Consider the following 13,761-nt stretch of genomic DNA (forward strand, 5'->3'; position numbering starts at 1 on the left):
TCACCTAAATAGAGCACAAAATGCTTCTGTGAACTCTGCATTACCTCTGCCTCAGTGACTCTGATGTGCACCTTACTCCTTTCAAGACTAACAAAAGCCTGATTCTCTGTCATTGGAACAGGCTCCTTAACTTAGAAGTGATACAAACATCACTGTGTAGGAGAGAAGACAATGACCCCTTGGTTATATTATCTAGTCTCACCACTGAAGTAGATGCTAATGGATGTTGGGGCTCTCTCTTAGTAATTTTCTTTTCTCACAGTAAACAAAGGCACTTTTGATGAAACTCATTGATGAATAAAGGGAAGAAAATGTCATAAAAGCAGAGAAAACTAATCCCCACTTGAGGTGCATGTATATAATTGTACTTCCCTCACATGCAACTATGATAAATTCAAAATGGTTTGCTATTCTCCTGCCCTCCCTTCTACTAGAAAACACTTCCTGTAAAATGCCTTCTCTCAAAGATGTGTGGGAAACGCTTCTGTGCCTCCCCACTGAATCTCTTCACTGAAGCACTCTCTGAGAGGTTTTTGAAAAGGGACAGACATGGAGGTAGCAGAGCTGCAAACAGACAACATAGATATGCTATCCTTCAGCACATAGTATCCACCATGCAAAAAGGCATACACGGTCCCCAGAGTTAGGAGTACAGGGAGGTGGAAAAAAATAAGATGCTGGAATCACAGAATTTGTTCCTGATTCTCTACTGCGTATGTTCCCAAGCATTTGTGCTCAGAGCTGGGACCAGCAGACGCCCAAGGCAAAGGAATACTGCTATTTCCTTGGATGCTCTGGCTGCCCTAATATATCCTGAGGCTGAACAGGACTTCAAGGTCTAGGTGTTTGGCTTGAGGTGAAGGACCAGCCTTGATAACTGGGTGGGTTTTTATTTGTTGGAGGCAGAAGAAAAATTTTCCAGGGACAAAGGATGCAAGACTTCACTGCTACTGAAGCTGAAAAAATTAATCCCTTCGAAATGAGGGCCTTAGATTAAAATGTGTATTTCTCTGAGTAATTCAAAAATCTTAAGAGACAAGATGTCTGACATACTGCTACTAAGTCAACACAGTTACAGATGTGGTGTTGGCTGTACCTAACATGCAATGCAAAGAAGTTCAGAAAACATGCTGGCTATAACTGAGTACAAATCATTATCCCAAAATGAGCAGGTGGGAGACTGGCAGAGCTGACAAAAGAATTAATTATGTTTATAATAAGCCAGCACTAGTTGGTAATTTGCCAGACAAAAATGTAAGAATGCTGTTTCTGCCAATAATCCTCTGAAGACAATCACCTTTCCTGGGCTAACTGTGCATTTAAATCTCTATCCTCCAAACTTCTTTATACTTTTCAGTGGTGGCTGTGACAACCTGAACAAAGAAACTAGAGAACAAAAGCAGAGATGAGAGTTCCACAAGAATGTATTTCCCATAGCTACTCAGTCCTTAACATGAAACCCAGTGGAATAAGGGTAACTCAGATCCTCTAGGAGGAAAAAAGGAATGGAATCCATTATTTACTGAAGCTAAATCTTACAGGGAAATAGCCCCTCCAACAGTTCTGGAACAGAGCTGGGTGCTACAGCCAATACCACATGTAGCAGAGCAGGCTATGAGAAGACAGACCCAAGGTCTTGAAGCCCACAGGTGCTGAGGATGTGCAGAAGTTTGAAGTAACAACTTCTGCAACTAAATTTTCTAATCATGAGCTGACAACTTGATACACCGGTAGAAACATGTCTGAGATACATGGGTGGAATTCAGTGATTACAGACAGCAGGGACATGATCTGAAAGTAACTTACAAGATTCTACAAATCTCTCGGTCACCGATATGTGACGGCAGCACAGGCAGCAGAAAAATGCTGTAGAGATTCTTGAAGAACAGCTGAAAAACGCAGAGAAAGTGAACAGGGTGATTATGACTATCTAGGAAATGAAAGATAAGCCGATGAAGAAAGGGAACAGCTACATCAGAGAACTGCATTTTGGACAACTGAAGCATTCAAAGTGTGTCATATGTGCACATGGAACTGCAACAGCAAAATGCATATTCTGTTCTATGAATTCATGCCTGGAGCAAGCAATAGCAAAACTACGGGGTATGAGCATAACTTTTTCATCTTCTCACAATTTATCTGGTCTTGAAAACCAGAAAATATGCACAATCCAAGAGTGAATATGAACACAATCATTTCAAGAAAAAACACTTTCCCCCTCTGACTCTGTTTCTTCTGTCAGCCATTTGGGTTGATCATTATCTACTTGCCAACACATAAGAACAACCTCTCAACACTGACTATACAGGCTAGAAATGACAGGGGAGCTGTGGAGCATGAAAACAGATCAATCAGTCTGTTAGAATCAAATTTCTGAGGGCTCTGATACAACCAACAGGAGATTTTGTGCCCTTTAAGAATTACAACCGTATCACTTGCTGTTTGACAAGGCAGGAGCTGCAAAATACTGAATTTTCCTTTAACCTGGCACCGACAAAGAGCCAGAGCTGAAGCTGCTTCCTGTTCGTTTTAAGGATGGGTGGATCTTCTCTCCAATACATTTCCCAGCTGCTGATGTTGTTTTCTAACACAAGCAAATTAATTTTCATAGCATTAGGCAAAATTTAACTGGAGTGCTTCACCAAGCCACTATTGCAAATGACAGGAGCCACCTGGGCCTTAGGGTTCATGCTTGGGTCTGAAAACATCAGCCAATTAAAAAAAGTTTATAAAGCCTAAACAAACAGAAATCAAAATACAAAAATAAGCCACACAGAACATAAGCATCCAACAGTGAAACATAAAGACTGATTTCAAATCCTGTCCAATATAATGACAGCAAATATTTTGGGGGTGTGAATTAATAACTGAAATTATAACCAAAACAAACAAATGAAATGACTTTATTAAAACCAATAATTTCTATGGCTCTGTGCCAAAATGCAAGATGGCAACCAACAAAGATGTCTCCAGTCATATGTTCTAATATTTTTCTCTGCTGATGGTTGCCATGCAATGACAGCAGAGAATCTTGGCTGTTAGCAGGCTGGGACAGACTGAAACGGCTGAGCAAATAAGACTACGTTCAAATTTGGACCTTAGGAAGAATAATACAGACAGCTAGAGAAGCTCCGTCTTACAGGAAGATCTCATGGTTTAGTGATCAGGAAGAGGTGGAAGGAAGGGACTCCAAGAGTCAGCAGCAGAAGCGCTCAGAGGCAATCATTCACCTCAGCTTGCAGGCGTATCACCAGCTTCCACAGATGTCCAGGTACTCCCCTCAGTGGGTTGTCCTCTTTCCAGGGCCTCCTTTCTACGCTTTCCTGGGTGTTACGGGAGTGTGGCAGTATGAAGTCACTGCTGCTTCTTCCTCTGCCCCACACTTGAAGCAACATTCTGGATTCCTCACCTGGTGTTCAGTGTCAGTCCTTCTCTACGAGCAGAGGCTGGAAAAAACACAAAGCAAAGAATCTGAGTAATCACAGGGGACTGTTTTGTGGGAAAACCTGCTGCACTACTCGGCAAATCTCAGTGATCACCAGAAATGTGGACCTCCCTATCACACAACCTCTCTCTGCCATAACAGATGAGATCACAGATGAGTATAACAAAATCTAACTTAACAAGCTACTGGGTGAAAAAGTACGCTTGGCATCTCTCTCAAGGCCTACAACACCTTCTTCACTCTTTGCCTCTGACTGATGTGACTCATCTCTTCACATGCTCCTCCAATAGCTCTAAATCCTTCCCCCATATCAGTATGCTTTGTCTCTTTCTTTGTCTCTTTTACTCATTTGCTTGCATAGGTGTCTACCTTCCCACTCCAAAACACGCTGAGGACCTTGGTGCAGGAGAGATGGGGGTGTGAAAAGGCTGATCTTTGAAAGAAACAAAACGGGCACAAGGGAAATTTTTTTTCTTCCTGTTACTATAGAGATAGATTTTAATTCCACATACTGTGACATTTTCCAACTTAGGCGTTATGGGAAAAAGTCAATGTCATCTTCATTTCTTTTACTTGAAAATCCGTAGACAGTCTTTTAAAAAGAAAAATCCAAAACACTTCGAAATGTACCAAGTTTATTTTGGACAGTTTGCATTTTACAGCTAATCTAGTAGGTAAAGCTTGTCCTGTGTATTTAGCACATCAGCTTGCTCCTAAATGTGACTGACATTTGTTGAGAGCCATTTATTAAAAATATTGCTATATTTTTAAAAATACACTCTCCTTGAAAGCCCAGCACAGAGCCAAACATCACACAGCAGAGAGGATCTGGAAAGATGTTTAGAAAGCGGGATTGCCAGCTATGTCACTGCACAGAGAGTTTGGAACCTGAATTAGGAACCAAAATGTCAACCATGTGTATTAAGATAGGGTACCAGTCCAGAAACCTATCCCTTGGCAAGATGCTGAAATTAAGGAAACAAAGGCACATGAGAGAGGCAGCCAACTTCAACCTCATCTTCCTGTTTTGAAGAGACTTTTGAGCCTTCCTTTTCCTACAGAAATGCACAGTACATTTTGCCTTTTCTCACAAACAAAGTAACTTTATGTGAGTTTCTCTTGTATGGCTACCCTGAGGACTCAACACAAAGAGCGGCGTTCTTACCTTTACAAGTAAATACATAGGTTTCTACCATGAACGCAGTTCATGGCCAATTTGATCATTTCATACATGTTCATGTATATCATTTATGAAGTTTTTTCTCATTTCAAAGCTGCTGGCAAGCATTCCACCTCCTTCTGGTTGAGTAGCACGGACAAAAACCCCCTCGTTCCTGCCAGCAGCCAACATTAAGGGCTGATTCTCCCCAGTGATAAGTCATTGCAGTGAATTACCACGTACAACAGAATGGATCTCCTTTATTCTCTGCCTGCCAGGAGATGTTAAAGTATCTGCCTGTACGTTCACATGCTTACATACTATTATGTCATCCATGACCGCACTTCAAAACCTTTAACGCTTTTGGACTTAGAACAGTTACACAGGGGGAAGAAAAAGAATTACCTCTATTTTACGGACATGATTCTGAGTCACAGGAAAATCACAGGAGCTGTGTAACATCACGTACGGGACACCTGCACGCTAAAATTCAGTGCCACATAGACATCCCAGCAGAGATGTACACAACCGTGGTCAGCCACCATCTACTCTGCTTCTAAGCTGCAGGAATGAGAGCAGAGCACTAAGCTAGATGACGGCACTGGGTCAGGGACCCATGCTAACATATTTAGAGCTAGTTTGGGCTGTTTCATCATACCCACAGCAAGAACTGAGAAGCACGTTGAAGCCTCCTGAATGTAGTGTTGAAAACTGGAACTTTCTTTCTCCCTGAAAAGCTCTGATAATCCTAGAAATTCAGGGGTTTTTATCCTAGAGCAGAGGGAATTTCTAATCCTAGAGTGATGCCCAGCATTCTCTTGATAATATATAGTGCAACTAAGGCAATAAATAGATGGGGTTTATTTATATCCATGTGTGAGTGACACTAGCAAGCCAGGACAGCTGACAACAGAAGGCCAGCCTTCCCTCCCCCATCTTTTAGGCACAATTTCAAGTTGGCTTGCTGGACCAGGAGGCAAGGGAAAGCAGCAGTTCTGAGTCATGAAAATTGAGTTAGGGGGGGACAGGGGATGAGATGACACACAAACAGTACACACAACTGTATTCAAATGAAGTCTCCCTGCATGGAAAGAGCAGTGGAGCCTCCTCATTAACAAGTGGAGCAATAACAGCGGAAGCCAACATGAGCCTTCCTGCTCCCCACGTTACAGAGAAGACACTGGGTGCGCTCCATAACCTGACTGATAATGCCTTTCTGTACATGACAGCCTTCATTCTGATTTCTCTTATTCAGCACCCTCCTCCCTGATTTGTTGTGGCTCTCTCTTCTCTGGCTCTTCCCCACATTTCATTTCATAACTTCAGACACTCCTTTACCCTATTCACACACATTTTGGCTTCTATTTTTAGTCTCAATAAAATAACGCCAGATTAAAACAAAATCCAATTTGGATGGGCAAAGTCATCTTCTCTATAGGTAGCTTAATGCCAAAGGGCCAGATGTGAGACAGAAGCAGCCAAGATATTATATAACCTCTCCCCAGTCTTTGCACACCTGATCTTGAATGACATTTCCAACACAGCAAGGAAATACAGGCAGCTCGCCATCACCTAACTACCGAGAACAAGCAATGCTCAGCCTCCAGTCAGGCAAAAATGCCAGCTGCCTGAACTCATTACTTAGCCTGCTTCGGAGTTTTCTTTGAGCCTGTCAGAAGTGAAGGCTCTTAAAATTCAAGCTGGGTTCTTAGTTCTTCAACAGGGAAGCCAATTTCTAGAGACCGTCCTTGCATTTTTTTCCTGCTTCCCCAGTGGTCTTGAGGCTTGGAACGTCCTTTCAGTGGCATGAGACCTGTAGCAACAGGAAAAAGCTCCTTCCTTTCATAAAACAAAGGGAAAAGGTTGACTGAAGATGTGAGAGGCAGACTGCTCTCACAAGTAAAGGAATAAATGTCATTTGTGAACATGAGAAGTGAACACTGACCCTCAGCTCTAGCTGAGAGGTGACGGCTGAGTTGGACATTATCTTCTTAATCATGTGAGAAGGGCCTGGAATGCTGCTTTTGGGAGAGCTTTACACTCCGCCAGGATTTAATGAGACTTACATACAGTTTTCTGATAACTGGATAAATTCAAACATAGTCATTCCCTGTTGATAACTTTTATCTATTTTAAAGGTATCCTTTAGACACACCAGTATCTGCTCATTGCTAGTCATACAGTAATGGTTCCCTGTTCCTTCAAACAGTACCAAGTAATATGGTAAGGAGAAAGTCTCTTTACCCTTCTTTCCCTTCTGGTCCATCTGACTGCTTGACACGCTGGAGGGAAGGGATGCCATCCAGAAAGACCCTGACAAGCTTGAAAGGTGGGCCTGTGTGAACCTCATGAAGTTCAACAAGGCCAACTGCAAGGTCCTGCATGTGGGTTGGGGCAGTCCCAAGCACAAACGCAGGCTGGGCTGAGAAGGGATTGAGAGCGGCCCTGAGGAGAAAAACTTGGGGCTGTTGGTGGTCCTGAAGCTCAACATGGCCCAGCAATGCGCACCTGCAGCCCAGAAAGCCAACCATATCCTGGGCTGCATCAAAGGAAGCGTGGCCAGCAGGTTGAGGGAGGTGGTTCTCCCCCTTCACTCTGCTCTCATGAGACCCCACCTGCAGTACTGCACTCAGCTCTGGGACCCTCAACATAAGAAGGACACGGACCTGTTGGAGTGAGTCCAGAGGTGGCCACGAAGATGATCAGAGGGCTGGAGCACCTTCCCTATGCAGACAGGCTGGGAGAGTTGGGGTGGTTCAGCCTGGAGAAGAGAAGGCTCCGGGGAGGCCCTATAGCAGCCTGCCCAGTACCTAAAGGCAGTCAACAAGAAAGCTGGAGAGGGGCTTTTTGTAAGGGCATGCAGTGCCAGCACAAGGGGGAACGGCTTTGAACTGACAGAGGGCAGATTTAGATTAGACGTTAGGAAGAAATTCTCTGCTGCAAGAGTGGCGAAACACTGGCACAGGTTGCCCAGAGAAGCTGTGGATGCCCCATCCCTGGCAGTGTCCAAGGCCAGGCTGGATGAGGCTTGGAGCAATCTGGTCTGGTGGAAGGCGCCCCTGCCTATGGCAGGGGGGTTGGAACTAGATGATCATTAAGGTCCTTTCCACCCCAAACCATTCGATAATTCCATGATCTGGTGCTAGGGGCTTGTCTGTCATTATCTGACCTGGAACAGATGCAACAACTGGAGCAGGGAAAGAAATTTCTTTCTCCCCTCTGCCTGCTTGCCCTCTTTATGAAACTGTGAAATTCAGCAGGGGAAAGAGAGAAAAGATCCAGGATGTTTTTGTGATGTGTGAAAGAAAGAACAATAGCTTTAGGACGATAAGTCTGAAAACAAATGTGAGACCAAATACCCTCCGTTCTAACTGATTCTTTGCCCTCCCAAAAAGGTAGGCACGATAGTAGGATTCACCTCAAGATCCACTGCTTTCCAAAACATGATAAAATGGACTGATTCCATTTCTTAATAACCCTTTCTCTGTATGGAGATGGCACTATAGAGAGAGATGCTGACAGGATGTTATTACTGCTGATGACAAAGGCTGTACGGCTGCACTGAAGAGGTTTGATGCCAGGTGCTGGATATCACACTACTGTTCCCTTTCAGTGACCCACCCAGAGCTTCTCAGCCAGACGGTTGGTTCTGGAAGTATTTAATAGTGGAAGAGCTCATCATTACTCCATTCCTTGACCACGCTAAGTAATGAGGTGACATCAAAAGTTGCTCTTTTGCGTCATAAGATATCTTGTGCCTGTGTAACCAAAGTAGTCTGAGGCAGAGGTTACTCGAGGTGCCCATTTGAAGGTCACCTTTCCAAGTCAAGACCACTTGTGCAGTCAGTCACAGCAACAAGAGAGAACCAGGAGGGTGGCAAATGAAGACTGGAATTAACAGGATTAGCGGGAGGGAGGAGGCGTACCAGCAATGTGCTGTGCAGAAACCTGAGTGATTTCTTTTCCCAGCTGCTCCTGATGAAGGATTTGGACAGTGTGGTGAGACCAGCTGAAATCATAGCCACGGTTCCTCTTGAGAATGTGGTAACGACATAAAAATAAATACATTGGTGTTCAACAATCTTCTGCCTTCCGAGGCTGCAGAGGAGCCTGGCAGAAGCTGAGGAAGCCTGGACAAGGCTGGGCAGCTGGGAATTCCACCCTACTGTAGCAAACGGCTGCAAGTCTGACACAGGCCATGCAGAGTGGCAAAAGTACATACCCCATCCCCACCCTTTACGCTCCAAGAGAACTGAGAGACGCTGGCTGATAAAAGAATCTCCAAATCCTAGGCATTTTCTTTTTTTAGATCTGGCAAACAATACAAAGTGATTGTATGCATCTTGTTTAAATGCCTGTTGTGTTTACTTGCCTTCTTTTTTTATTTTCCCTTTTGCTGGTGCAGGACAATTTTGAAGCTTGTACTTTTGCATACCTGCTAAAACAATCTCTTCTATTCTTTCCTTAAGCTTATATAAAAGAGACTGCATTTCAGGAATAATGTTATTCAAGCAGCGGGTGGACAACAGCCAGTCACAGTTTAGCACCTCCAACTTTAACTCTATTTCAGGTCTCCAATAACAAGACATACATGACCTTAAGAAGGACCATACAATAATCTTGGACAGGAAAAGCTTTAGAAAAACACACTCTACTTGCAGATTTCCTGTGAAAAGAAAAAAAAAATCTGGAGCATGCTAGATGCAGAGAAGAGTAAGGGCATAATTGCTCCTTACTATCACTAGTTTGCATGCAGGTTCCATTCATTGCTCTATACTGGAGCACACCGCTTGCACATGCATCTTATTTGGATGGCGTTCAGACACTGCTCTCCACCTTAGCCTAAAGAAGGAAATCACTAGAAAACTAAGAACAGCAGCCTGCCTTCTACATGGATTAGATCCAAACCAGCTTATTAATCCTCATATTCTTCAACTAGTCTCTTAGAAGTTCAGGATTCTGTTTTAAGCCCTTACAGATAACGATAAACTTCATTCCAAAGAGTTGCGTACCTTCAGGACTTGGCATTCATGCAAATATGGGGGCCAGGTGAATGTCCAAAGTAAACAGACAACTGTGCATCATCCTGCAACTAAGCTTAGATACAAATCTGGGAATTACAGGGAATAAAATCAAGTCTATACCACCTAGTTCAAGAAGTTTCCTCCCTAGCTTCAGATTCAGTTTTGACATTTGTCCTATCAGGATGAGGGGGAATGGCTTTGAACTGACAGAGGGTAGATTTAGATTAGACGTTAGGAAGAAATTCTCTGCTGCAAGAGTGGTGAAACACTGGCACAGGTTGCCCAGAGGAGCTGTGGGTGCCCCATCCCTGGTAGTGTCCAAGGCCAGGTGGGTGGGGCTTGGAGCAACCTGGTCTGGTGGGAGGTGGCCCTGCCCATGGCAGGGGGTTGAAATAGATGACCATTAAGGTCCTTTCCAACCCAAACCATTTGATAATTCCATTTTTACATTTACTTGTAAATTTATGTGTAACTTTGCTTTATATATCCCACAAAAAACACAACTTGAACTATACGGTTGATCAGAATCTTTGCCTCAACTATACATATACTACAGTGTTGACAATTTTATTTATTTTGATAATCCCATTATACTCCATTCCTACACTGTCACATTCCAGTGTGCTGTAAGGTCTTTTTTATGGACTATAGCTATTCACCCTATAAAATTTCTGGTAGGATAACTGGAGTTTTTGGCTTGTGGTAATGCGTAGGAGACAGTTTGGAACTGTAAAGTAAGTGCATTAGCTGAATGTGCTAGAGGATCAGCAATAAAATCACTGACATTAATAATGGAAATGTCATCTTTAAGTTTCAGAGCTAAACATCCAAGAGATGAATTGGGTAGTTCACCCCTGTGCAAATTTTTCTTTCATCCTGTGAAAACAGAGATCACTGCAGTAGCAATACTCAAGTCATGTTTTCATAGCAAAACAAAAGGTCAAAACTGTATTTTTTAAAGCATTCTAGACCATAATTTGTCCATAAATTCCATTACAGCACCATCACAAATTACTGTGGGCCATGGGTAATATGGGTTCATCAATACCACATTCTACCTGCTAATAGGTCTGCATCCATGAAAAATTGATTGGGTCCTCATTTACTGAGACCTTAACACCAAATAAACCTCTTTGAATTAATTAGCCACTAGGGAATGATGAAGATTTGATTCTGTAAGCCTCAGTGATTTCCCCTTGGGAACTTTCACCTCTACTGATTGACTTCACTAAGCAGCTGATTCACAAGTCTCAGCTATGTCTTTCTGAACTAAGGGGCTTTTCTGCAAGACTGAAGAAAAATGTAAAGAATGTCCTGGCCCTTTATTACAGGCCAAGCTTAAACAACAGAGCATCTTTGAGCCAAAGCCTAAAGCAAAGGAGCCATTTTAGCCAAGTTTTTTTTCCCAGCCACATTTTTAGGGATCTTCCTCTTCCAACTCTATGAAACTCAGCCTTTGCTCCCTTCTGTTTAGTCTTTTTAATCCCAGGAGAAATAAATTCCCTGCACAGCTGAACCCAGACTGTTACCTAGGAACCACTACATGGAGGTTAGGCAGCTGTGTTTCTTCTTCTTGCTGAGAAAGTTTTTTCCCTGCCAGTTCTTGAGAAAGATGAAAGCATCCCAGCATGCCCCCCCCCCCGACTTTCCTAGTCTTCATCACTGGCACTCACCTGTGGAATTTGTCCCTGGCTCACAGGATGCAGCACTGTGAAGGCTGTTCTGGAATCCGTTCAGTTGCCTTTCAGTGGAGGTCACCCTAACAGGTAAAAGCATCAAATCAGAGAGAGATAAGAAGGGATATACCAAGGAAGAATAAAAGTCTCAAACAAACAAACAAAAAAAAGTGAATTCTCCCAGTTCACGTAATCCAGCAGAATTGTACCTATGTAGCTGTGCCTGAGCATGGCATGAAAAAGGTAGTGACAGCAACTGACTCCAAAAAGGCAAAGCAAGACAGGTGAACACTCAAGCCACCAGCAAGACTTCGCTATGCCTAAAACACTTAATTGTCCCACGTGCCTTGGAAGCTGATTCTAGAGCATAAAGGAGATAGTAAACGGTATTAGACCACCAAAGCACAATTCAACTAGTAATGCTAGTGGTTATATTATTCCAATGATTTGAAGTAAAATGATTAAGCAACCTTAAAACAGAAATGCACATGCTGGCAAAAACATGCTACATTCAAAAGTTAAGTCCTTGCATCTTGTCTGTGCAGAGACAGCATTTAGGCAACATTTCTCACTTGTCTGGCAAACTGAGACTTACAGGATGCATTTAATCTCCAGCAGTCCAGTGCCAACCTTCAAGCAGATAGTTTATGCAAATCTTCCTGCATTTATCTTAGCATTTGAGTTACAGCAAAACTATATTCTGTGGAGGACAACTGCACTTCCTTTAACTGCCACGCAGATTCATTACCAAATGGAGACATGCCCTCCTATATAAAAAATGGGTCTACTCACAAGGTGAGTGCAAATTATCCAGCTGCAATGATCTATTCTGTCCTTAATATCTATATAATGGATCCATCCATTCCTGGTTTGTCCTCTCCTCCCTTATCCTCTCCTTGCCTTCTTTCCTGCCCAGCTCTACTGTGATTACTCCAGACTCGTCTCTGCCAGAGCTCTTCTCCTTCGCTCATCCAGTGTTACCCAGAGACCACTGTAATCGTCAATCCCCATCTGATGCCCTGATGACTAACAGACCCAGGTACATGCATGCAGTTTCTACAGTTTTGTCTGAAACCTTTTGCTTTTCAAGTCAGCAAGTTGCCAGTAATCCAGGTGCTCCTGGCAGCTAAAAGGCCAGTGAGGGACTCCTGTACTTTCTCTCCATTGGATTTTAGTGAAATAAATTGGAGCCCGTAGAGGAAGGGAGAGGGATGCAGATACAATACTTGCAAAACACAACCCCTTACTTCAGTCAGCCACAATTTGAAATGCTATTGTCAAACGAGGTGCCTGTTTCTATGTTTATTGTCTCTTGGAGATATTTTTGGATCTGTACTTATGGTTTCTTTTGTTGCTGATACTGCACAGTCCTTCTGGGAGCTGAGAATCCAGATGGATCTTCATGCTTCTTAAATAGAGATTCCATGCTCCTAATTAGCTTGTCCGCTTTGCTAATACAGCACAACTGACAGCCAAATTCACCTCACCCTTCTGTAGGTAGAATACAAAACTAGTGATTGAAAATGTCAAGAATACCATTAAGTATAGCAACAACCTACCAACCCAAACAGACTATAGTCACATTTCTACCTTGAAGTGTGGTTTATGTTTAGAGAATCTCTTTCTACAGACTTGCCCTTCTTTTCTGCCTACCCATTTCTTCTCTCCCACCACACTAAGCTCACCCCTCAAGTTCCCTCTGCTGTCCTGAATGGAAGCTTCAGTGCCAGAACATACTCACTGACTAAACTTAATTAATCTCTTTCCACTTTCTTCCTCCTTGGGTTGGCTGAAACCCTACTGCCTTTCTCAGTTTCCTGCTTTTAGTATCTCCATTGGTTTTGCTTCCACTTCTCCAATGCAATCCATTGTTATGTTCTCCATTCCTTCTTCCTCAATACTAACAAAACCACTGCCCCCCTCCACTTAAGTATCTGTCATTGTCCTTTTCTATCTCTTACACAGCTAACTCCTCCTTGAAACCGATACAACTGCCTTCATTTAGGCACTAAACCAGCCCTAAGTTGCCCAGCCTTGGACTGCAAATTTGGAGGACGCTCTTGTCCCACAGGTGACAAAGGAATACCTTGACTAAATTTTGAACACCTTTGTTTTAACAACCTATTCCTGGGATGTTATGAAGGCATCTAATGATCGGGGGGACACACAGAACTGACACTAATAAATTCACATCACAAAAAGCCCAGGTTTGACGAGAGGACAGCAACAGATGTGAAGACCCAGAGCCAGGGAGGATTGTTCCAATTTGTTGCTCTTGGACAGGGTATCTCTGCATGTGTATCTGTGTGTATGATCTGAGGCTAGCCAAGGGCTAAGAGCTCTACAGGCCTAGTGAGTCCAGCTGTGTCAGGGTGTTAAATCAAGGCATGTCTCTCAGATGCACTACTTTTGCTGCCAAAAATGTCTAAGGGTCAGGCAGCCTGATTAACCCAGATG

General features: G+C 43.2%; 1 protein-coding gene across 5 annotated transcripts in view; it reads right to left on the reverse strand.

The window, feature by feature from the left end:
• Positions 1-2,104: 2,104 nt before the first annotated feature.
• TTLL5 (tubulin tyrosine ligase like 5) overlaps positions 2,105-13,761 on the reverse strand; it is a 133,239-nt gene continuing 121,582 nt past the window's right edge. For 4 of the 5 annotated variants that reach the window (XM_056346234.1, XM_056346232.1, XM_056346233.1 and 1 more), the window contains 2 exons: positions 11,302-11,387; positions 2,105-3,446 (listed from right to left, as the gene is read on the reverse strand). In XM_056346234.1, coding sequence (XP_056202209.1) covers positions 3,406-3,446; positions 11,302-11,387 — 127 coding nt within the window. In that variant the 3' untranslated portion in view covers positions 2,105-3,405. Of the gene's footprint in view, positions 3,447-11,301; positions 11,388-13,761 lie in introns of those variants that run through there. The other variant, XR_008822998.1, reaches the window with a different exon arrangement.

This window comes from Falco biarmicus, chromosome 7 (genome assembly GCF_023638135.1).
Source record: "Falco biarmicus isolate bFalBia1 chromosome 7, bFalBia1.pri, whole genome shotgun sequence".
In the NCBI taxonomy this organism is placed as follows: domain Eukaryota; kingdom Metazoa; phylum Chordata; class Aves; order Falconiformes; family Falconidae; genus Falco; species Falco biarmicus.